Raw genomic sequence first — 23,440 nt, 5'->3', positions numbered from 1 at the left:
TCCCAAAGTCAAATAAAACCAGTTAGTCGACATTTTTCGGATACTCAATTTCAGTAAGCATTTCCCTGTCTTGCTATCTATGAAAGACATTATGATACAGTTCATCAAATCTCTTGCAAAAATCACGACAGATGTGGACTTCTAGCTTTCCCTAAAGGTGACCATGTATGACTTGTGCTGTGTGAATCCATGGTGCCAATAGTCGTTACCCTTCCCTTTGTAACTGCTCACAAGCATGTGGTCAAGCACCTACTGCAGAAATTGACAGAACACTTACATCAAGTTTACCAGTCTAGTATTTATGGACTATATAGGCTTTCTCCACCTTTATGTCTCAAAAAGTATCTGCCTTTTCTTGGTTTTCTGGGACCTTTTTCTTCAGTGATTCTTCAAAGATTATTGACAGTTGTTCTTTAATTTTACTCCAAGCTCCCTAGCACTCAGTAGTTGATGAGAATCAAATTCAAAGACTCTGGAGGTTCTTTTCCTCCCTCCTTTTGGTAGCTCAGGTGGACCTGATTTGGCTCAATGGAAGAAGAGACTGACACACCAGCCACTGTGCTGGAGGCACCGCTTTCTAACAAGGCCTATTCCCTACTCATAGTCTTAGAGATGTTCTCCTGTCCCATACTATATATAGACTATTACAGAGCAGGATTCCTGTCTATTGGAAGGTAGGCCATCCTGCATCCAATCCAGCTATGCCCCACCTAAGCATACCTCTCTGTGGAATAAAAGTTCCAAGAGTTAGGTAGCATCAGCTTTTTCTCAGCTAGGATTTTCCCCTAATAAAGCCTATTGTATATTTATACCGTATGGCACTAAAGGTGTGAATATCCATGCCTCCTTTACACAACTATATATAATAATAACTCCTCTGCACCAGGAGCTTGAATTGACTTCAAATGATTTGTTTACAATGTTAACTCTTCCTAACCAGCTCTTGATCTTCATCCTTTATAAACCCTAGGATGAAACTTACTTTTTCACATGTTTCGTGATACTTAACTTTAGCTCTCAACCCTCTCTTTTCTGACAAACCAGACTGTGCTTGCTACTTTTCTAAACTGAGTAAGAAAAAAATAACAAGACAATTCAGGATTTAATCAGATGACCTGCTTTTAATGGAATGATATTTGAAGCAAGGAGTGGGATGGGGAGAATAACAAACCAGTCCAGAAGCTCTATAAACTCAGTGTACACAGGGCCTTAGACCACAGCTGAGTACGAATTACCTGTCTAAGGAAGAAGAAAAATAATGAAGGAGGAGTGAAGAGTCCAAAGTGAATTTCTGCCTCCTCCACATTTCCTTACACTGGTTCCACCCTTGTTTCTAAAGGACTGTCATTCCCCTTCCCAGTATTCTAGCCTCACTGCAATATGGCATGTCTCAAGCAGAAAGTGAGCTAGTGGGAGAGACCAGGCAGCCTTTAGAGACACAGTATATACAATAACCAGTGGGAAAAGTACTTGCCAGCTCCCTTGACTGCTCTCTACATATTTATGGGGTACATAATAATGTTTCAATACATATAATGTATAGTAATCAGATAGGGGTAATTGGCATATCCATCATCTTGATCATTTATCATTTCGGTTTTGTTTTTTTTTTTGAGATAGAGTCTCACTCTGTCGCCCAGGCTGCAGTGCACTGGCATGATCACAGCTCACTGCAACCTCCACCACCTGGGTTCAAGCGATTCTCCCACCTCAGCCTCCCGAGTGGCTGGGACTACAGGCGCATGCCACCAAGCCCAGCTAATTTTTGTATTTTTAATGGAGACGGGGTTTCTCCATGTTGGCCAGGCTGGTCTTGAACTCCTGACCTTAGGTGATCTGCCCGCCTCGGCCTCCCAAAGTGCTGGGATTTGAGGCGTGAGCCACCATACCTGGCCTCATTTCTTTTGTTGGGAGCATTCTGTATCTTCCTTCTAGCTACTTGAAACGATATAATTTATTGTAGAACTACAGTCATTCTACAGTGCTGTAGAACATTAGAACTTATGCCTTCTAAGTAATTTTTGTATCCTTTAACAAATCTCTCTCTACCCACCCCTTCCCAGCCCCAACCTCCCTTGAGAGGTGACATCTTCCCTTTCTTGATTCATCTGCCCTGGAAACCCAGCTCCACAGGGTGTCATATAGCAACCTGGCTGACATTAGATTTCCAGCTTGAGGGGAACAGCCACACTGTGCATTAAGCCCTAGAAAGCTGCTGAAGGGGCACAGGGGATGAGCTGCTTACGTGGAATTCTTCCATTCTCACCCTCCAAAACAGTGGTGAAACACAGAAACATACAATGACAGCATCACATTAGATCATCTGGAGGCTATGGTAGTAGTAAATATTAATTCAATATTTTTATACAGTAATACATGGTTTTGTGTCCTTGACAATGCCTAGTGATTGTGGATGCTTACTCTAATGCTAACTAAAAAAATAACAAGGGGTGGTTTCAATTACATAGGCAAATAGTAAACCTGTATCTCAAAACTACTTCCATTATTAGCCCATTAAAGAATTTAGCAGTTTTCGAAGCATCACAATGAGAAAGTAAAAGAAACATTTTTAAGGTAATTTACCTTGGAAACTTAACTTTATGAGATGAATCTTTCATCAGGTAGGTTAAGCATACCTTTACTGTCTTGATTATTATTTAAGAACTCCAGTTAATTTAATTTCCCCAAATATGCATAAGAGATTTCTGCTTCTCTATTCCAGTGTTGGGAGAGATTTCTTCAAATAAATGAAAATACATTTTCTTACAGCTTTACATTCTTCCTTATACATTTAAATATTGTTTATACTCTTAATGAGAATTTGTAATAAATATTTTCATTTGCTCAAAGTAAAAAATGGAAACACTGATTTACTAAATGATCAATGCTGACTTTTTTAAATCCAAACACTTTTAATTCTCCAAAATTGGGAGGTACCAGTGGGAGGCATGTTCACTTTCCAAATGAGAATCGCATGGCATACACATTCTCTTATCTAATTCATCAGGACACCCACCCACTGGCACTGAAAAGCTGTAATCCCAGCAAGCAAGAGCCATACCCGTGTGCATGCACTCATGTGAAAATATCACACACACTAAATTGCATTGAGGCCGTGACAACATGCAACTTAGTAATGTGCAATATCTCCACCAGAGCAAGCAGAATGGGAGCATCAGGGAAGGGTGTGATGTATACATTCAGGAGACAACATGCTGCTAAAGAGAGGAAAATGGTCTGGGGATAAAGGATGCATGCCACTGACTCAAAACTTCATGAAATGAAAACCCAATTGCAAATGTATTCAACTGAGAAGAATACTTATTCAGAATCAAAATAATGAGTAAGATTCAAAACTTCCATGAGATAGTGATCATAAAGCAGCCACATACTTCAGAAGGCAAAGCTTCACGAACAGACACTATCACTGTCTGGTCATGCAATTAACCCCCAATTTCAATTTCACTTTTGACTTATTCACAAATCATATAAATGAATGTAATGATTTACACTTAGCTGCAACATAGATGATGATTAATGACTGATGCTTATAAAAGTTGGTATCACTGATATTTGTAGGCTAAACTGCACTTTGAGGACATTACAATATTTTCATAGTCATTTATAAATTATAAATCATAACCACTTATTTTTCCCTCAAAATCTTTTTCCAGGAAGAAACATACTGCCTCTTCAACACAAACCTTCAGGATGAAAAATCCAACAGGAGCTCTTAGAAAGAGAACTCACTACCATCTTCTCCACAGGAGAAAGGTCTTCAGAGGAATCTCTATAAAATCTGTACATTTTAAGTCTCGAATTTGAGCCAGTAAATAAACAGCCCTAGGAACTTAAACTGCAAAAAAAATCACCTTGAATTACAGCCTTAAAATTACACAACTTGATATAGCTTTGGTTAGAAAAATGTCTCAGGCCATAACCCGTTCTTTAGTCTGTACCATATTTATCAGACTCATAAAAATCTATCAGTTCTGAGAACCATTAGATTATAGTTCTGGTACCAAAGGTTGCTAAAACTTTTTCTGTATTTAAAATAAGGTGATAATAAAACAAACGGTTTTTAAATCCCAGTATACTATGGAACCAAGACATGAGCTACTGTTATAATACATTAGTGTGTGCACTCCCAAGAAGGTAAGTCGAATCTAATTTGTAAAAGACCGATTTCCTCATATCCCTGTAGATGACAGCACTCTTTCTAAACTCAAATTCACTCCTAAGCCAAAGACCTGAATTTCTAAATGCCACCCTCTTATGTCCACAAATATAAGTCATGATCTTCCCTAACCAGCTCCTCTTGAAAGAAGGCATCATGGTGTAACAGAGTATGTGCTTTCAATCAGCTGAACCTAGGTGTGACAAACGGCTTTACTTACCACTGACTGGCAAACACCACATCTAAGAATTAAGTTTAAAACAAAAAAGGTGGCATATTTGGTATGAAAAAAAGTGACAGACATTTAGAGGATGGTCTGCTGTAAGAAAGAAAATTCAAAAGCTGTGATGTGAAAACAGAAACATTTTTCTAAGAATAAGAGTCAGTAACAATGAAGGTTACTTGAGGAAAATGGAAGCATCACCTTTCTTGAAGTTCTTTATGAACAAGGTAGATATTTTTCTGCAAAGCTTGGCTTAAGCCACACTGACTGGAGAATTCCTACCAGTCTTTCATATGGCTGCTCCAATAGCTTTACCCTATTGGGAAGATGAAAGATTAGCTTTCCTTTTTGGTAGAGCATTTGCAAAAGCTTTTTTGAGTCAGAAAGATATCACCAGATAAACAAAAGATAATCTATTGCTAGAATTTTCATCATTTCATTTATTCAGTAAAGATGATAGTCAATGGTCATATAGGACTTTGGAGGGAAGCCATAGCTGGTACTTCCTTTGAAACAGCTTCACCCCAAATGCTGTTACACTGGATAATATATTCCCAAATCTGGAATCTTTATAGATGGCCCCTGTGTGGATACCTGAGGGCACTATACAGGGGTTAAGAGCATTTTTTTTTAATCCCACTTGACAGCCAATCACAGAAACAAGGTATTGGTGAAGACCTCACCCGGGCCTTGCCAGTAGGAAAAGGGGAGAGAACTTAGCAAAAATTCTACAGACATTGTATTTTAGGAGCATGCATCCTGTTTGAAGGTTTTCTAACAATCGAAGTGGGATTCTCCCTAGCTATTACATGAACACAGTGAAAAAATATACCAAGATCAATCAGGTACAATTATCAGAGAAAAAAAAAAAATCAAGATTTCTGTGGAAGACTAGTTCCAGACAATGGTATTTATTAAAAGTATGTGGAGACAGAAATGCCAGCCAAAGATTCGCTATTCAAGAGATGCTTAAGACCACCTGGTTAACAACATATTAGAAAAAGGAGCTCTAATGGACAATAGGAGGGTTTAATTTGAGATGTATTCATAAGAAGTGAAAATGTAGTTGAGTCTTGTTAATAAGGAATGATGACAGGGGTTAGAGGAGGGGCTGAGAGAGGTCTGCTCTGCAAAAGGGCCCTCCCTACCAGAAATGAAGAAGAGGAAAAGATAAAGGAAGCCAAGAGCCAACGACCTGGAAAGAGCTTATAGGGAGGAAAATTTGAAGAAGTTCATTCAGAAACAAAGCCTGTAAATACATGGATGCCAGAAGTCATAATGAAACAGTTTCTGGCCAGAACCTCCAGTGCATACAGAGCCTATAACTTAAGAGATAAACAACGATTCTGCATTTCCAGTATCCAACCTACTCCTTGCAGAGGGCACAGCTTGGCTGTAGGACAGAGGAGAAACAGGAAGTCCACCTACTCTCCTTCTGGAGCAAAGCTAGAACTCCTGACAGCAGAGGGTTCTGAAAGAAGTTGGAAATGGGGGTGGTGGAAGCGGGGGTTTTCTTAAGCAACTGACATGATGCTAAGAGCTAGTCTAAGATCCTGCTGATGGAAAGCTGATGGAGATAGACCATTATATCTTTGTAAATCACAGGTTTGAGAGAAGGTTATGAAAACTGCTTTGAATTGTTAAATTTTGTTTTGTTTTTGAGATAGGGTCTTACTCTGTTGCCTAGGCTGCAGTGCAGTGGTGTGACCAAGTTCACTGCAGCCTCCATCTTCCAGGCTCAAGCAATCCTACCACCTCAGCCTCTTAAGTAGCTGGGACTACAGCTTTCACACCACCATGCCTGGCTAATCTTTTTTATTTTTAGAGAGACAAGGTGTCACTATGCTGCCCAGGTTGTGTCAAATTTCTGAGCTCGAGCAATCCTCCTGCCTCAGCCTCCCAAAGTGCTGGGATTACAAGTATGAGCCACCACGCCCGGTCTGTTTTTTTGTTTTTTAAGAAACAGGGTCTTGGCCGGGCATGGTGGCTCATGCCTGTAATCCCAGTATTTTGGGAGGCCGAGGCAGGCAGATCACTTAAGGTTAGGAGTTTGAGACCAGCCTGGCCAACATGGTGAAACCTCATCTCTACTAAAAATACAAAAATTAACCGGGTGTGGCAGTGCACGCCTGTAATCCCAGCTACTTGGGAGGCTGAGGGAGGAGAATCACTTGAACTCTAGAGGCAGAGACTGCACTGAGCCAAGATCACACCACTGCAATCCATCTCCAAAAAAACAAAGAAACAGGATCTTGCTCTGTCACCAAGGCTGGAGCACAGTGGCATGATCACAGCTCACTGTAACCTCAAGTTCCTCAAGCGAGCCTCCACCCTCGGCCTCCCAAGTAACTGGGGTTACAGGTGCATGCCACCAAGCCCAGATAATTTTTTTAATTTTTTTATAGAGACAGGGTCTCACTATGTTGTCCAGGCTGGTCTCAGACTCCTGGCCTCAAGCAATCTTCCTGCCACAAGCAATCTCAATTGCTGGAATTACAGGCATGAGCCACTGTACCTGGCCTGAATCTTTTGCTTATTAACAACTGCACTGTTCATATTTATCCTCTCAAAATGAGATGAAAACCTTGAAGATACCAGAGTCCTTCACGAGTTTAGCACTGAATGTTATCAGGATGCTCACGACAAAAAACAGGCTTATCATGGAAAAAAAATTCTGGGAGAAATAAGAATAGCATAAACCTTATCCTTACCTGATAGCTTCTTCCACAGACTGGCCAATAATATTAGAAGAAGGACCTGGCTGAGATAGTGGAGTCAGGCTTATGACCCACTTCACTGGCTTGTAGTACTCATCACTGGAACTTAATAGATAAAATAGTGTGGTCAGGAAAATTATCTGCAAAACAAAGGAAAATATATCCTAAAAAAATCGTATTTGGAAACTATAGGAAGACAGACGTCTGCAATTGCAAATGAAACCAGAAATTTGCTTTAACAGGGAAGGAAATGTGATGTGTACTTATCTATGTGGACATACCAGAGAGAGTACAAAATTGAGAAGGGCTGTCCCGCTGTAGAACAGGATGGTCAAGAGTGTGGTGACAGTGGTGAACAGCAGGCTCACGTTCCGGCTCATAACGATCCACAGAGACTCCAAGATCTGAACAGGAGGAAAGCTGGATAATCAGAAGCAATCCTCATGAAAAAAGTTTCTACAGCCATCTAGCGTGCTTTTAATACAGTGTTTTAGTACCATGAACTGAAAAGCTAAGAACTGAGGATTATTTCAAGTGAAAATTAAAAAAAAAAAAAAAATCAACCAAAAACAGTTGTATAATCAATAGTAAAGAAAATAGTAAATCCACACTAAATAATAGAGACAGCAATTAAAAACATTGCTGTTATAACATGGGAAAATATTTTACAATGAAATGCTGAATTTCAAAAACGGGATTAAAAAATTGTATATATAATTGGTGGGGCCTGGTGGCTCATGCCTGTAATCCCAGCACTTTGGGAGGCTGAGGCAGGTGGATCACCTGAGTTCAGGAGTTCCAGACCAGCCTGACCAACATAGTAAAACCCTGTCTCTACTAAAAATACAAAATTAGCCAGGTGTGGTGTGGTGCATGCTTGTAATCCCAGCTACTTGGGAGGCTGAGGCAGGAGAATCTCTTGAACCTGGGAGGCAGGGGTTGCAGTGATTGCAGTGAGCTGAGACCCCGCCATCGCACTCTAGCCTGGGCAGCAAGAGCAAAACTCTGTCTCCAAAAAAAAAAAAAGTATATACACACACACACACACATCATTGTAGATTATCTAAAAATCGCAAAGAAAAATATAGTCACAAATCACTTAATTATGGAGATATATTCTGAGAAATGTGTCATGAGGCAATTTCGTCCTGCAAACGTCATAGAGTGTACTGATACAAACCTAAATGGTAAAGCCTAGCACACATATAGGCTATAAGATACGACCTACTACTCCTAAACTACAAACCTTTGTAGCATGTTACTGTACTGAATACCAAAGGCAATCACAATACAGGTATTTGTATATCTAAACATCTAAAAGGTACAGTAAAAATACAGTATTCTAATCTTATGGGACCATGACTGCATTATGTGGCCCATCATTAACAGAGACATTATTATGTGACACACGCCATGACTTTACCTCCTGGGGAATATGCTAGAGTACAACCTGTGGTTATATTTATCTTGTAGGATCCTAAGTGCAGGCCATGAAATTCCAGTATTTGCTTTACTGGCTGCCTAGCCCCCATCCTTGCCATTTCCAACTTAGAGCTATCTACAAATATAAAAAACATCACCTCAATGACTTCATTAAATCACAAGAAAAGCAATCAACAGACAGGGACAAGAGCAGTGTTCTGAGGCCAAAAATCTTTCCTGAGACAGGCAATGACCAGTATATTGAGGTCTACTGAGTTCAGCTGATTTGTCACCTACACATTCACTAGAACCAGATATCACGAGGAAGGTTTCTTATAGATGTTAAATATTAATAAAGGAGAGGTACATTTCATTTACTATCTCAAATCCCCTTATTATATTATCTGTTCTATTCTTCCCAAGTGGACTATCCTTCCTCTTAATGAAAAATACAAAAGCAAAATGACCAGAAAAACACCTCCCATTACCATTTCTAAAATGCTTCCACAGACCTCCCAACAATGCCGTGAACGAAGAAATGCAGATGATATTATCTCTATTTTACAGATACATAATTTGAAGCTCACAAATTTTTAGAAAACTTGCCCAAAGGCACAAAGCTAGTAAGTGGAACTAGAGTTTACAGCTTAAATGTTGTGGGGCAGAACTCACAACATCTGATTTTTGTTTTGGTGCCCTTCCCAAAACAGCAGTTCTGGTTTTTGTCATATGTCCATCTGTTCTATGAAAAGTCCTCTCCATTCCTTTCCTACTTCAGATGTACCATTTATAAAGGCATATTTTGTTGCCCTCGGCATTTCTTGCAAACCTCAGCTCAGTTTCATAAGAGAACTCTGGCAGGCTGGTTTCATTTACAAAAACTCCTTACATAAAATCATGAAAATGTTTCACAATGCCTACAAAAATATGCAAGATTGACTATTTGACCTCGTGGGATAAAGAATAAATGAACAATGCCATCAGTTCCAAGAAACAAGCCAACAATGCCTTTACTTGTGATTTGACAAGCATTCTTTTTGCAGCTTCAGTCATTTTGGAATTTTTATTAAAAAAAAAAATTTAAATAGTTTCTGGGTTGCACTGAGAGAAAATACCTTGTGGTAATTCTTAAGAAATTAACTAAATACACTAATTTTAGACTGGTAGTCTCCAACAATAAAAAAGTAACCTTTCCTATTTGAAAGAAAAAAAGAAAGGGAATGAACTGGAGAAAATAGAGGAAGAAACATTTCTAGAATATTAAATGAATCCTTAAAGTAAAGTGGTTTTAATTTATATGCCAGGCTTAGAGAGGAGAAAATGGGTAAAGGCAGGCACAATAGCAAGGCCCATGAAACTCTGAAAACAAAATAGATTTATGGAGACAAAATATATCCCAACTCAGGCTGGTTGCGGTGGCTCACACCTGTAATCCCAGCACTTTGGGAGGCCAAGGTGAGCAGACCAGTTGAAGCCAGGAGTTTGAGACCAGCCTGGCCAACATGGTGAAATCCCATGTCTACTAACAATACAAAAAAATTAGCTGAATGTGGTGGCGCATGCCTGTAATCCCAACTACTCAGGAGGCTGAGGCACAAAAATTTCTTGAACCCAGGAGGTGGAGGTTGCAGTGAGCTGAGATCTTGCCACTGCACTCCAGACTGGGTGACAATGCAAGACTTTGAGGGGAAAAAAAAAGGATCCTAACTCAGAAGTAGAAAACATGAGCCAGGTTTGGTATCAGTTTAATCAACAATAGCAATGTAAGTACTGGAAGAATGTCACAAAGAGTTCATTATGAAACACACAAAAAGCCCAAGAGACTTACTGAACCAACTAAGCAATGTGGTCATGAATGGTGGTCTCTACTGTGGGTAAGAACTGACCAACAAGGCCTCACCATCTCCAGTGGCTCTGCAGCCTATTACTCTTGAGTCCACCACTCACCAAACAACCTTTTGATTATTAATTTGGTTTCCCAGTACTCATTAAGAGCCATCAGCCCACCTTCTATGGAGCCAGTGAAGGAGATTCAAAGGCAATAGTTTAGAAAAACAAAGAAGGAAGAGGACATTGCAGGGATGCAGAGGTCTAAATAAGGGAAAATGTCTCTCCTGGCAGAACTGAGCCACCTCTGTCTGCCTCAGAGACTTGGGCGGGAGCCTGGAGACGATGGACCACATGAGCTCTGCTATCTTTCTCTAGTTCCAATCTTTCTTATCTATAAAGGAAGGGACATGAGTCATGTGACCTCAAAACGCCATTTCAACTCAGCCACTGTATTTCTAAATACAACAATAATTATTGGCTGGGCACGGTGGCTCATGCCTGTAATCCCAGCACTTTGGGAGGCCGAGGTGAAAGAAGAGCTTGAGCTCAGGAGTTCAAGACCAGCCTGTGCAAGACAGCAAGACCCCATCTCTGCAAAAAATTTAAAAATCAGCTGGGTGTGGTGGTGTATGCCTATAGTCCAAGCTACTCAGGAGGAAGGAGGAGGAAGATGAAGCGGGAGGATGGCTTGAGCCTAGGAGGTCAAGGATGCAGTAAGCCACAGTCAAACTACTGCACTACAGCCTAATGTGCTTCTCTTAATTAGTTTGAGGACCTAACACCATACTAAATTCTAAGGTAGTGATATATGAGATTCCTTCTACCTCCAAAAACTTACAATCTAGTCCAGAAGATTGGGTATAAACACTAAAGTGTCAAAAATTGAAAAAGAAGGTAAAATATGTTGAGGTATCAAAAGGGTGAAAACAATAAATGCAAAAGGAGTCTGAATGTAGAGAAACCTCAATGTGTTCTGAAAGACACTGGGAAGATTTCATGAACGAGACTGGCCCTAAGCCACCTATTTACAACAATATCCAAAAAAAAAAAACCGACAAAGCAAGTAAAAATATAAAGGTATGAGACTAAGAAATGTTGAGTTCTCTAGAGGATGAAATACAGTTTGAAAGATAATACAACATTATATAAAAAGTCTGGCCTCTGGAGCCAAAGAAAGATGCACTGAATTTGAGTATCAACTGTTATTTACCATGCTAACTATTTAACACCTCTGAGCCTGTTTTTTTGTTATTAAAACGAAGGCAACTATACTACTTTTGCAGAATCACCGGGAGAATTAAACTGGAAATTAGTAAGCACCTAGCACAATATTTGACACAAAATATTTCATACAAAAACTACTAATCATCTGTTCCCTGAACTGTCCATTACTCAATATTTAAATGTGTTTAGGGATACAGAAATTGTACTTTTCTTTTTGAGGGACTACATGGCAAAACTGTTATTTTAGTTTCAAAAACTGCCTCTTCTCTTTCCATAAGAATTTATAAAATTTAATCATGTTTATCATCTATCTTAATACGATTCAACACTGTCACTTCATCAATAACAGATGCTTTTAAGTTCAACGACTACAGTCACAAAACGAAACAAAACAAAACAAAAAGGGATTCAATAACTTAGTTAACACACCTGAATTTTTGGGGAAAGCAAACATTCAAAGGTATTATTAGATGATACACTATTTGTGTAAGCATTGGCATTAAAGAGCCAACTGGAAGGTCCAGGATACTGGGTGGAACCTGCTGACTAATGGGCTTTTCTACAGGACCTTCCAGCTGCTTTTAGTGTTGCACTCTTAAAAAGGAACACACTGCCAAGGATCACCACACAGGTGACAAAAGAGAAAGCAAAACAAACTTTAAAGAAACTCACAGCAAAGAGAGAGCAGAAGTCATTTTAAATATTTTATTAGTAATATTCTCAAATAAATAAAAAAGGATGGTTCAGAATAAAGAACTGTTGGATATTACAAGTATGGTAGCAGAAATGAAAATTTCAACCACGGTTTCTTTTTTTTCTTTTTTTTTTAAAGATGGAGTTTCGCTCTTGTTACCCAGGCTGGAGCTCAATGGTGCAATCTCAGCTCACCGCACCCTCCGCCTCCCAGATTCAAGCGATTCTCCTGCCTCAGCCTCCCGAGTAGCTGGGATTACAGGCATGTGCCACTATGCCCAGCTAATTTTGTATTTTTAGTAGAGACAGGGTTTCTCCATGTTGGTTAAGCTGATCTCAAACTCCCAACCTCAGGTGATCCACCCGCCTCGGCCTCCCAAAGTGCTGGGATTTACAGGCATGAGCCACCACTCCTGGCCTCAATCACTGTTTCAAAGGCAAGTTGAAGCTATTTCTCAGGGGAAAAAGAAAACAAAGAGACAGAAAACAGAAAAGAGGCTTTCAAAATTAAGGAATCCATGTTAAAGGCCCAATATCTGATTAACAGCACTTCATCTTCCACATTAAGAAGCCAAAAGATAACATCTAACACTGCAAAACAAAGAAAGAGTAGCATAAACATTATTTTAGAAATTCAGAGGTAAATACCCAGGGAAAGCTAAAAGAATTGACAGTTGTTTGTAAAGAAAAGATGGGAAATTGGGAGGCATACAGCAGGGTACTGCTGTTTATTAAAATCTTTCAGAGATGCTGCCTTTTCAGTTATGGTCATGTATTACTTTGATAAAAATTAAATTTAGGCCAGGTGCGATGGCTCACACCTATAATCCCAGCACTTTGGGAGGCCGAGGCAGGCAGATCACTTGAGGTCAGGAGTTCAAGACCAGCTTGGGCCAACATGGAGAAACCCCGTATCTACTAAAAAACGCAAAAAAAAAAAAAAAAAAAAAATTAGCTGGGTGTGGCCCACCACACCACACCAGGCACGCCTGTAATCCCAGCTACTCAGAAGGCTGAGGTAGGAGAATTGCTTGAACCCGGGAGGCGGAAATTGCAGTAAGCTGAGATCACGTTACCGCACTCCAGCCTAGGCAACAGAATGAGACTCCGTCTCAAAAAAAACTTAATTAATTTTAAAAAGTTTAGCATGTCAAACCTCAATTTTTGTTCACTTGATAAAAGTCACAAGTTTATGCACAAGAAAATTTCTCTCTGTGAAATTCTACATGCCAAGACACCATACAAAATACGGTATGGAATGAGAAGAAGCAGTAGTTAGCACTTAGGAATGCTGCAAAGACTGCAGAGGTGATGGTGCATGGTGGGAGGTTAGGTGGGAAGGTAACAAGCTAAGCATGCATAACATCCCATCCCTCCAGTGTAACTGGAACCATATTTCCATCTGGTCAAGGGTCTTCGCACACCACAAAGGCAGGTCCCTCTCTAGTAGTCCAGTTGGAGACATCCTGGTCATCTCTCAGCTACTCTACAACCACAGGGGAAATACCAAGGGAGTGACACCTGAAGCCTATGGCTTTTGAACATCATCCTAGTGCATTTAGAGTTCTCAAACATGTAAATGTCATGATGTTAAAAACAGGATAGATGAGGCCTCAAAGTGTATAAAGAAAACTTGGAATTACAGTTTGTTTTTATTTTGAACTTCAGCTTAACTATAAATGCTATTTCTTACCGAAAGAAATGTCTCAATGTTCTCGTGAACAAAGGAAACAATATCCTGCCAGTCCAGAATGTCTCCCAGCCAGCTATTCTGACGACTGACATGCAACTTCTGTCCTTTGTGCCTTCCAGAGTGTGTTACATTCTATGGAATAAAACAGTGCAGACGTGAAATTCCCATCTTAATCTAAAGAACAAAAAGTATAAATGTCACATTTTGCTTCAGGTCCCCTTAATCACTTCAGTAAGTACTCCAAGGAAAAGAACTTTGCATTATTTAAGAAATCAGCTAAGGCCGGGTGCGGTGGCTCACGTCTGTAATCCCAGCACTTTGGGAGGCCGAGGCGGGTAGAAAACAAGGTCAGGAGTTTGAGACCCCCCTGACCAACATGGTGAAACCCCATCTCTGCTAAAAATACAAAAATTAGCCAGGCGTGGTGGCACGTGCCTGTAATCCCAGCTACTCAGGAGGCTGAGGCAGGAGAATTACTTGAATCCAGGAGGCGGAGGTTGCAGTGAGCCAAGAATGCGCCAGGGCACTCCAGCCTGGGTGACAGAGCAAGACTCTGTCTAAAAAAGAAAAAAGAAATCAGCTACGAACTCCATTTAAAGACCTGAAATATAAAATTCTTTTGTTTATATTCTAGGTACCTTGTCTGAGTCTTGCTCCAGTGCTTCCCTCCTAAATACATTTGCAAACACATCTTATTTCTCAGTATCTACAACAACACACTAAACAGCATTTACTTTCTTTTTTTTTTTTTTAGTTTTTAGGCCCTCCACCTTTCTCTTGATCTCCCATCTTTGCTTTTTCCTCCTTTCCTGATTTTTTTTTTTTTTTTTTGAGACAGGGTGTTGCTCTATCACCCAGGCTGGAGTGCACTGGTGCGATTTCGGCTCACTGCAAACCCCGCCTACTGGGTTCATGCCATTCTCCTGCCTCAGCCTCCCGAGTAGCTGGGACTACAGGCACCCGCCACAACGCCTGGCTAATTTTTTTTTTATTTTTAGTAGAGACAGGGTTTCACTGTGTTAGCCAGGATGGTCTTGATCTCCTGACCTCGTGATCCGCCCACCTCGGCCTCCCAAAGTGCTGGGATTACAGGCGTGAGCCACCGTGCCCGGCCCTCATTTTTCTTTTTAATTTACCATACAAGATAAGGAAAATGAGGACAGAAGAATATAGCAAGCAAACGTAAGGCAGTAAATAGAATTTATCTATCTAGAAGACATTGGCAGAGATATGAGAATAACTAAATTTGAAAGAGATAAGGGCCAGGTAAAATGGCTCACATCTGTAATCCTACCATTTTGGGAGGCTGAGGCAAGAGGATCACTTGAGCCTAGGAGTTCAAGACAAACCCAGGCAACATAGTGAGATCCTATCTTTATAAAAATTTAAAAATTAGACAAGCATGATGGTAGGAATGTTGTCTTCTATTTTTAGAGACAGGGTCTTGCTTGCCCTGTCACCAGGCTGGACTGCAGTGCAATGGTGCAGTCATAGCTCACTGCGGCCTCCAACTCCTGAGCTTCAGTGATCCTCCCGCCTCAGTCTCCCCGAGTAGCTAGGACTACAGGCCCACATCACCACATCCAGCTAATTTTTTGTATAGATGGGGTCTCACTATGTTGCCCAGGCTGGTCTGAAGCTCCCAGCCTCACATGATCCTCCCACTTCAGCCTCCCAAACAGCCAGGATTACAGGAATGAGCCACCATGCCCAGCCAACAAATATGCCAATTTTGTACAAAGAACTGGAGCATCCCTGGATTTTGGTACCAGTGGGGTGTCTTAGGACCAATCACCCATGATACTGGGGGACAACTGTACTTAACCACTTAACAAACCTATGCTTATGAAACGCTGACCTTCCTCTACTATAAAATAAAGCTCAGGAGGTGTGAGGGGTAATAAAAGCTATTTGTAAGCAGAAGCCCCAGAATTAGCAGAGGAAACAGATATAGCTTTCTAATTATCTGGTTTTTCAGCAGATGGGATCAAATCTATGATACTCACCTAGATATTCCCTGAATATTTTTTCCCAAGTCTTTGAAATCTATAAAAACTAACAATCTTCCTTCAACTCATCCCAAAGCAAGAGTACATAATCCCAAACAAGTCACTAAGCAACAAATTCAAATTTAAAATCAGCCCTCCTCCCCCTCCACCCTACATTAACAGACTTATATATATACTTGCTCTCCTTACATCAACTCTGAGAACCATCACCACCAACTCTGCCCACTCTATACACAGCACGGCTCCTGCTAGCCCACAGGCTCTGCCAGATCCGGTGTATAGGATGGCCTAGGCAACATGGCAAAACCCTGTCTCTACAAAAAATACAAAAAAATTCACCAGGCATGGTGGCATGCACCTGTAATCCCAGCTACTCAGTAGGCTGAGGCAGGAGGATCACTCGAGCCCAAGAGACAGAGGTTATAGTAAGCCGAGATCACACCACTGCACTCCAGCCTGGGTGACAGAGCAAGACCCTGTCTCAAAAAATAAATAAATAAATAATAAAAAAAAATAAAAGATCTCTAAGCTTTTAGATTCAGTTTCACTTCCTCAAAGAAAAGTTATTAATGCCTACAGTTGTACTGTCTAAAACAGTAGCCAGTAGGAGCTAGCCACATGTGGCTACTGAGCACTTAAAATATGGCTAGCTCAAAAACTGAGATGTGCTGCTGGTATAAAATGCATGCTAGATTTCAAAGACAGTATGGAAAAAAAAGAATATAAAATATCTTATTAAACTTTTTCTAATGATTATATATTAAAATAATAGTATTTGGGGTATATTGGGTTAAATAAAATATCACTAAAAAATTAAAACAGGTAAAATTCGTTTAGTATAAGTACTAGAAAATTTAACATTACCTTATGTGGCTTGCATTACACTTCTCCTGTACAGAGCTAGTCTAGAGGATGAGATGTCCATGACAAAAGACTGAGGATGGAATACTGACGCACCAGAGAGATAGGCAGGTTCTGCCATGGAGACTAACCATCAACTCACACTGACTTTTAGTGACCTGAGGCTTAAGGTTTTGCTGTTTTAAAATTTCCATGAATGAAATCCCACTGTGAATATAATCCTATCTAGCAGATGAGTCAATAAAAGGACTTTACTAGTTTACAACAGAAAACCTTAGCTAAAATAACTTACCTTTACAAACCAAGAGTGATACAGTCTGTCCCAAAGTTCTAGTACTTGCTTTTCAATTACAGCAGTATTGTTCACCTTATCTCCTAGAATTTTATGGAGCTAGAAAAAAACACAGATACGACCTGGTACAATATTTCAGGCAACAACAGAGTAAAATTAATATATGCTGGGTATTTACATTTGTTCCAAAGCAAACAAAAATGTTCCAGACTATTTATCTCCAGCCATATTACGTTCTTTCCTTAAATCTATTCCTGAGTATTCCCACTAAATTTCCTTTCTCATCTTTTTGCTTCTATTTTCTTTGCTCTATTCTCAGGTCTCTAACAGACCTACCTCATGCTATCAGAGAATGGTGCAAATGAAGCCATGATTGCTGACTTATCTGATCTTACCTGTCCAGAGAAAAATCTTTCCCCTGTAATCCCAGTGCCCTTCCATTATACATATGTCTCATGTTACATTTATCTCTATTATTAAGAATTACCACAGAACTTTAAGTAAAATTTTAGGATGTTGGCTATAAACACAAATCCTTCCCTCCATTGCATGCTGAGAGATGTCCGGTCTCATTTAATTGATCAGACTTGCCGCGGGTTTGTGGAAATCAAGTACACTGAGACAACGTAACTTAGAGGAAGGCTATCATTATGTTATCCCACTTAGTTATTATTAAAACCATATTATAATATAAAAAACAATTTTTACACTTTCAGAGGTTGAGGTGGGCAATCGCTTGAACCCAGGAGTCTGAGATCAGCCTGACCAACATGGCGAAATCCCATCTCTACAAAAAAATAAAAAAAAATTACTAGGTGTGGTGGTGTATGCCTGCAGTCCCAGCTACTCGGGAGACTGAGGTGAGAGGATCACCTGAGTCCAGGAGGTTGAGGCTGCACTGAGCCATGATCACGCCAACGTGCTCCAGCCTGAGCAACAGAGTAAGACCTGGTCTCAGAAAAAAAAAAAAAAAAAAACCCAAAGAAATTCTAAAAGAAATTTGTAGGCCCACTTCCTTAATACAATTGTTTCCATTTTTCTATTTCCTCTGCAACTTTCTGCCTGTTTACATACAGACAATTTAGAACTCTATATTTTCTATTGCATTATAAACATTTAATCTTTAGCCTTCATCACTAACCTTCATCTTTAATACTTTTATATTAGTTCATTACGTTCTGGTATTAGCTGATCATTACCCACTCTAAGGATACACAATAAATCCTTCTTTTTTTTTTTTTGAGATAGAGTCTTGCTCTGTCACCCAGGCTGAAGTGCAGTGTCGCAATCTCGACTCTCAATGCAACCTCTGCCTCCCAGGTTCCAGCAATTCTCCTGTCTCAGCCTCCTGAGTAGCTGGGATTACAGGTGTGTGCCACCACACCCAGCTAATTTTTGTATTTTTAGTAGAGATGGGGTTTCACCATGTTGGCCAGGCTGGTCTTGAACTCCTGACCTCAAGTGATCTGCCCACCTCAGCCTCCACAAGTGCTGGGATTACAGGCGTGAGCCACCACGCCCATCCATGAATCCTAATTTTTAATGTCATGATAACACTGCAATGAACATCCTTTTACACAGTTTTTAAGGATATATATGGATGTTCATTGCAGGGTTACTTGTGACATAAATAAATGTACCGGAACCAAATAAAATGAGTTTTTGTTTTGTTTTGTTTTGTTTTTTTGAGACAGGGTCTCACTCTGTCACCCAGGCTGCAGTGCAGTGGCATGATCACGGCTCACTGAAGCCTGTACCTCCCAGGCTCAAGCGATCCTGCCACCTAAGACACCCAAGTAGCTGGGATCACAGGCGCATTGACACCACACACAGCTAATTTTCTTATTTTTTGTAAAGACAAGGTCTCACTATGTTGCCCAAGCTGGTCTGGGCTCAAGTGATCCTCCTGCCTCAGCCTCCCAAAGTGCTGGGATTACAGGCATGAGCCACTACACCCAGCCAAAAATGAGCATTTTAATGGCTCTTGCTATGCACTGGTAAACTGACATCTATAATAAGAAATATACCAATTAATGCTTTCCAAAATTACATAAATGACCCAATTTCCTCAAAGCCTTATGAACTAACTGGAAAATTTTTAGGGAATTTAACAGGTGCGAAATGTAGCCATTATTTATTATTTTCTTCTTTAGTAATGAAAGGAGTGACCATTTTCTCATGTTAGTTTACAACATCTATTTCCTTACTCTTTGTCTATTTGATGCTGGCCTTACAGATAAGTGAACCAGTTAGTAGACATATTCAATGCAAACATATCTGTTCATATTTGTTCCTTTATATTTGATTTATTCATAAACTGAAAACAAAATACTCAATATAATAAAGCCATTTGGCCAGGCATCGTGGCTCATGCTTTGTAATCATAGCACTTTGGGAGGCCATGGTGGAAGGATTGTGTAAGCACAGGAGGTGGAGACCAGCCTGGACTACATGGTGAAACCACGTCTCTATAAAAAATAGAAAAATTGGCTGGGCATGGTGGTGCATGCCTGTAGTTCCAGCTACTCAGGAGGCTGAAGTGGTAGGATCACTTGAGCCTAGGAGGTGGAAGTTGCAGTGAGCTGAGATCACGCCACTGCACTCCAGCCTGGGCAACGGAGCAAAACTCCCTCTCCACAAAAAGAAAAAAAAAAAAACCACATCACTGAAACACAAGTACTGTTGGTGGTGCCTGATATGCCTCTGCATATGAGAGGCAACCAAGCATGAAGCATAGTCAGAACAGCATTTGAGAGCCATCTAACTTGAGGTAAATAAGCTCATTTAATTTTTTTTCTTTTTCTTTTTTTTTTTTTTTGAGATGGAGTTTTGCTGTCACTCAGAGTAGAGTGCAGTGGCGTGATCTCGGCTCACTGCAACCTCTGCGTCCCGAGTTCAAGCGATTCTCCTGCCTCAGCCTCCTGAGTAGCTGGGATTACAGGCGTGCACAACCACGCCTGGCTAACTTTTGTATTTTTAGTAGAGACCAGGTTTCACCGTGTTGGTCAGGCTGGTCTCGAACTCTTGACCTCGTGATTCGCCACCTGCCTTGGCCTCCCAAAGTGCTCGGATTATAGGCGTGAGCCACCATGGCCAGCCTGATTCCATATATGTGTATACAGCTATCTTCATAATATTATTTTTTTTAGATTTTGTTTTTGGATTTTCAATATGGAACCACATACTAATATATTTTTCTGGGCACAAGTCTTACTGCCACAAATCTTGTCGATTCTTACATAATCCTAATTATTTCAGTATACTAAAAGTGCAAATTACCTTTATTCCTACAGGCAAAACTAGGGATGGAAAGAATATCCCAAATCCATATTGTGGAATCTAATCCTTAACTGTGCTGTCTTTTCCTCTATCATTCATTTCCCCTTCACAAAGCTCCCTCCACTTGAGTCAAGATCGTTTCCTCAAGCACACTCCTGTCTCAGCATCTCAATCATCTCTTCAAGCACACTCCTGTCTCTGCATCTCAATCATCTCTTCAAGCACACTCCTGTCTCTGCATCTTGGCTCACACAAATACCCTTCTTAAAATCCACTCTTCCTTGATCTGCAATTCCTTCAAGGTTTATCTCAAGTGCCACATCAAAAGCACTTAATCCAGTTCTGGGCACACACTGCAAGCATACTACAGTAGAAACAAAGGATTTGAAGTTAAGCTTTAGTTTCAAACCAAGCTCTGCAATTTACTACATGACCACTGGGAACTGACTCAGCCTTGCTGAGTCTTGTTTCCTCATCTGCAAAGCAGGCAAAATAATTCATACTGCAGGCTTCTTAGAAACAGTAAAAGAAAAAAAACAAATATTAAATGAAAATAACTGGAAACTGACAAAGATAGTTATCAGCAGATAATAAGATTTAATATGCATTAATACCTTTTTCTCTACAAAGCCTTATTTGACCACCCAAACCAAGTGATCATTCTGTCCTAACTCACAAGTAATGAATCAGATCTATCTTGAAAAAGTACATGACCAACCTCTCAGATTGTTCAGGCTACTACCCCTATTCAATGTGATCTTTCAAAAGATTTCATTGTATGTTGCTTATCTGTTTATTTAAGCCTATTTACTGCTGTGAATAGCATTTCTACTTATGTTTTATCAAAGCAACAAGCAACCACCAGTTAAGACTCTGAAAAGAGAAAGCCACAAAGAAAGTTTCTTCCCTTACCTTGTGAGTTATCCATTCTCGTCCATACTGATACACATTGTTAGCTGCAGAATTCAGGGCTCTTTGGACTACCTGAGCCTCAGGAAGCCAACTAATGTAAAACAAAGAAAAAAATGAAAAAAGCACACTTTCTGTGTAGTGTACCAATAATGCTTTGAACTTGATATGCTTAATCCATAACAGCAGACTGTTGATCATTCATCAACACACAGACACCGAAGCATCATGAGCAGGACTTCCAGGCTTAACTGTCCTAAGTCTCTAACATTCAGGATGTCCTTTCAATCTTTCCTTAACTTTTATTTATTTTATTTTATTTTTGAGACGGAGTTTCACTCTTGTTGCCCAGGCTGGAGTGCAATGGCACAATCTCAGCTCGGTGCAACCCTGCAACTTCCACCTCCTGGGTTCAAGTGATTCTCCTGCCTCAGCCTCCCAAGTAGCTGAGATTATAGGCATGTCACCACGCCTGGCTAATTTTGTATTTTAGTAGAGACAGGGTTTCACCATGCTAGTCAGGCTGGTCTCAAACTCCTGACCTCAAGTGATTCACCCGCCTCAGCCTCCCAAAGTTCTGGGATTACAGACATGAGCCATGGCACCAGGCCTCAATGTTTCCTTAGCTTTTAGACCCACTTTCCCTACAACCTCCCTTTCATTCTACTCTGCCTGGTTTCTCTGTTCACAGGTCCTGAGTCATCTGCCTTATTTAGCACCAAAGAAAATGGTTCTGGGAGACTGGGATATTCAACATCTGGGACAGGGTTCTCAAAGTGCGGTCCACAAACCAGCAGCATCAGAACTTTTTGGAAACTTGTTAGAAATGAAAAATTGGGGGCCCAAACCTAGATCTACTGAAAAAGGAACACGACTAGGGCCCAGCAATCTGTACCTTAACAAGCCCTGTAAGTGATACTGATGCATGCTACAGTTTGAGAATCACTGATCTAAGGAAGTGAAGAAATCAGAAAGAATTTCTTCACAAAGAAATTCAGAAAGAATTTCTGCAGGAAATGAAGAAGGTGAATCATCATCCTCAACTTGGTTATCTACTGAAGATCTTTTAAAGATAGAATTCCTGAGCAAAGTTCCAACTATGCAAGGAACTATAGCCCACAAGCTTTACTTGTTGTGCAGTGAGAGGTGGCCTCCTCATTCTTCTGTTGACTAAGCAGGCTGTACCATACACCTTAATCAAGAATCCTTTACACAATCCTAATGTTTTCCACAAGAGAAAATATGTTCACGTATTATCTAAATTGTTCCTTTTAATAATATACGCTGGAGATGTTGACATTCACAAATTTAACAGTCCTCATTTCAACTATTCCAGAGTGAAGCCAAAAGGTGAAGGCAAGCAGAAGCTAGCCATTTACTTTCCTGAGGCCCCAAAATGACACATCCTACAAATCTAACACAAAAGGGTCAATTAGGTAAAGTCAAATGTGCAACATCTTCAACTCACAGCAACTTTATGTGCTGTGTATGAGAAAGATGGTCATAAAGTCAGTTGCCACTGACAGCCACAAAGTCATGGTGCCTAGGAAAGTGGTCTTTAACTAGAAAAAATAAGAGATCTTTTGAATAAATTAAAAAGTAGACTATTAAATCAGTAGTGGGTTGAATCTTAAGTATTAACCAGTTTGTCCCACACTCCAAATAAAGTATCTGTGAAACTTCTTGGCAAACTCCTCAGTCCACTCAAATATCTCTCAGCAAGGCCAGCACGCTGGCTCATGCCTGTAATCCCAGCACTTTGGGAGGCCAAGGCGGGAAGATCACGTGAGGCCAGGAGTTCAAGACCAGCCTGGCCAACAAGGCAAAACCCTGTCTCTACTAAAAAATACAAAAATTAGCTGGGCATGGTTGCATACAACTGTAGTCCAAGCTACACAGGAGCCTGAGGCACAGGAATCACTTGAGCCCAGGAGGCAGAGGTTGCAATGAGCCAAGTTCATGCCACTACCCTCCAGCCTGGGCAAAAGAGCAAGACTGTCTCAAAAAAAAAAAAATTTCTCAGCAAGTAAGACAAAATTTCAAACTTTTACAGACACAAATATAATAATTTACAGTATAAGGATATAAACAGGAAATCTGGATCACTAAAC

General features: G+C 40.3%; 1 protein-coding gene across 3 annotated transcripts in view; it reads right to left on the bottom strand.

Annotated features, from left to right (window-relative positions):
• TMEM245 (transmembrane protein 245) overlaps window positions 1-23,440 on the bottom strand; it is a 106,472-nt gene that overhangs the window by 28,419 nt on the left and 54,613 nt on the right. For 2 of the 3 annotated variants that reach the window (XM_003260335.4, XM_030824061.1), the window contains 5 exons: window positions 21,333-21,423; window positions 17,142-17,240; window positions 13,980-14,111; window positions 7,399-7,521; window positions 7,112-7,257 (listed from right to left, as the gene is read on the bottom strand). In XM_003260335.4, coding sequence (XP_003260383.2) covers window positions 7,112-7,257; window positions 7,399-7,521; window positions 13,980-14,111; window positions 17,142-17,240; window positions 21,333-21,423 — 591 coding nt within the window. Of the gene's footprint in view, window positions 1-4,363; window positions 4,717-7,111; window positions 7,258-7,398; window positions 7,522-13,979; window positions 14,112-17,141; window positions 17,241-21,332; window positions 21,424-23,440 lie in introns of those variants that run through there. The other variant, XM_030824123.1, reaches the window with a different exon arrangement.

The sequence above is a fragment of the Nomascus leucogenys genome, chromosome 1a, assembly GCF_006542625.1.
Source record: "Nomascus leucogenys isolate Asia chromosome 1a, Asia_NLE_v1, whole genome shotgun sequence".
Classification (NCBI taxonomy): Eukaryota; Metazoa; Chordata; class Mammalia; order Primates; family Hylobatidae; genus Nomascus; species Nomascus leucogenys.
The sequence above is the reverse complement of the archived record's forward strand: the minus strand, read 5'-3'. Positions and strand labels throughout refer to the sequence as shown.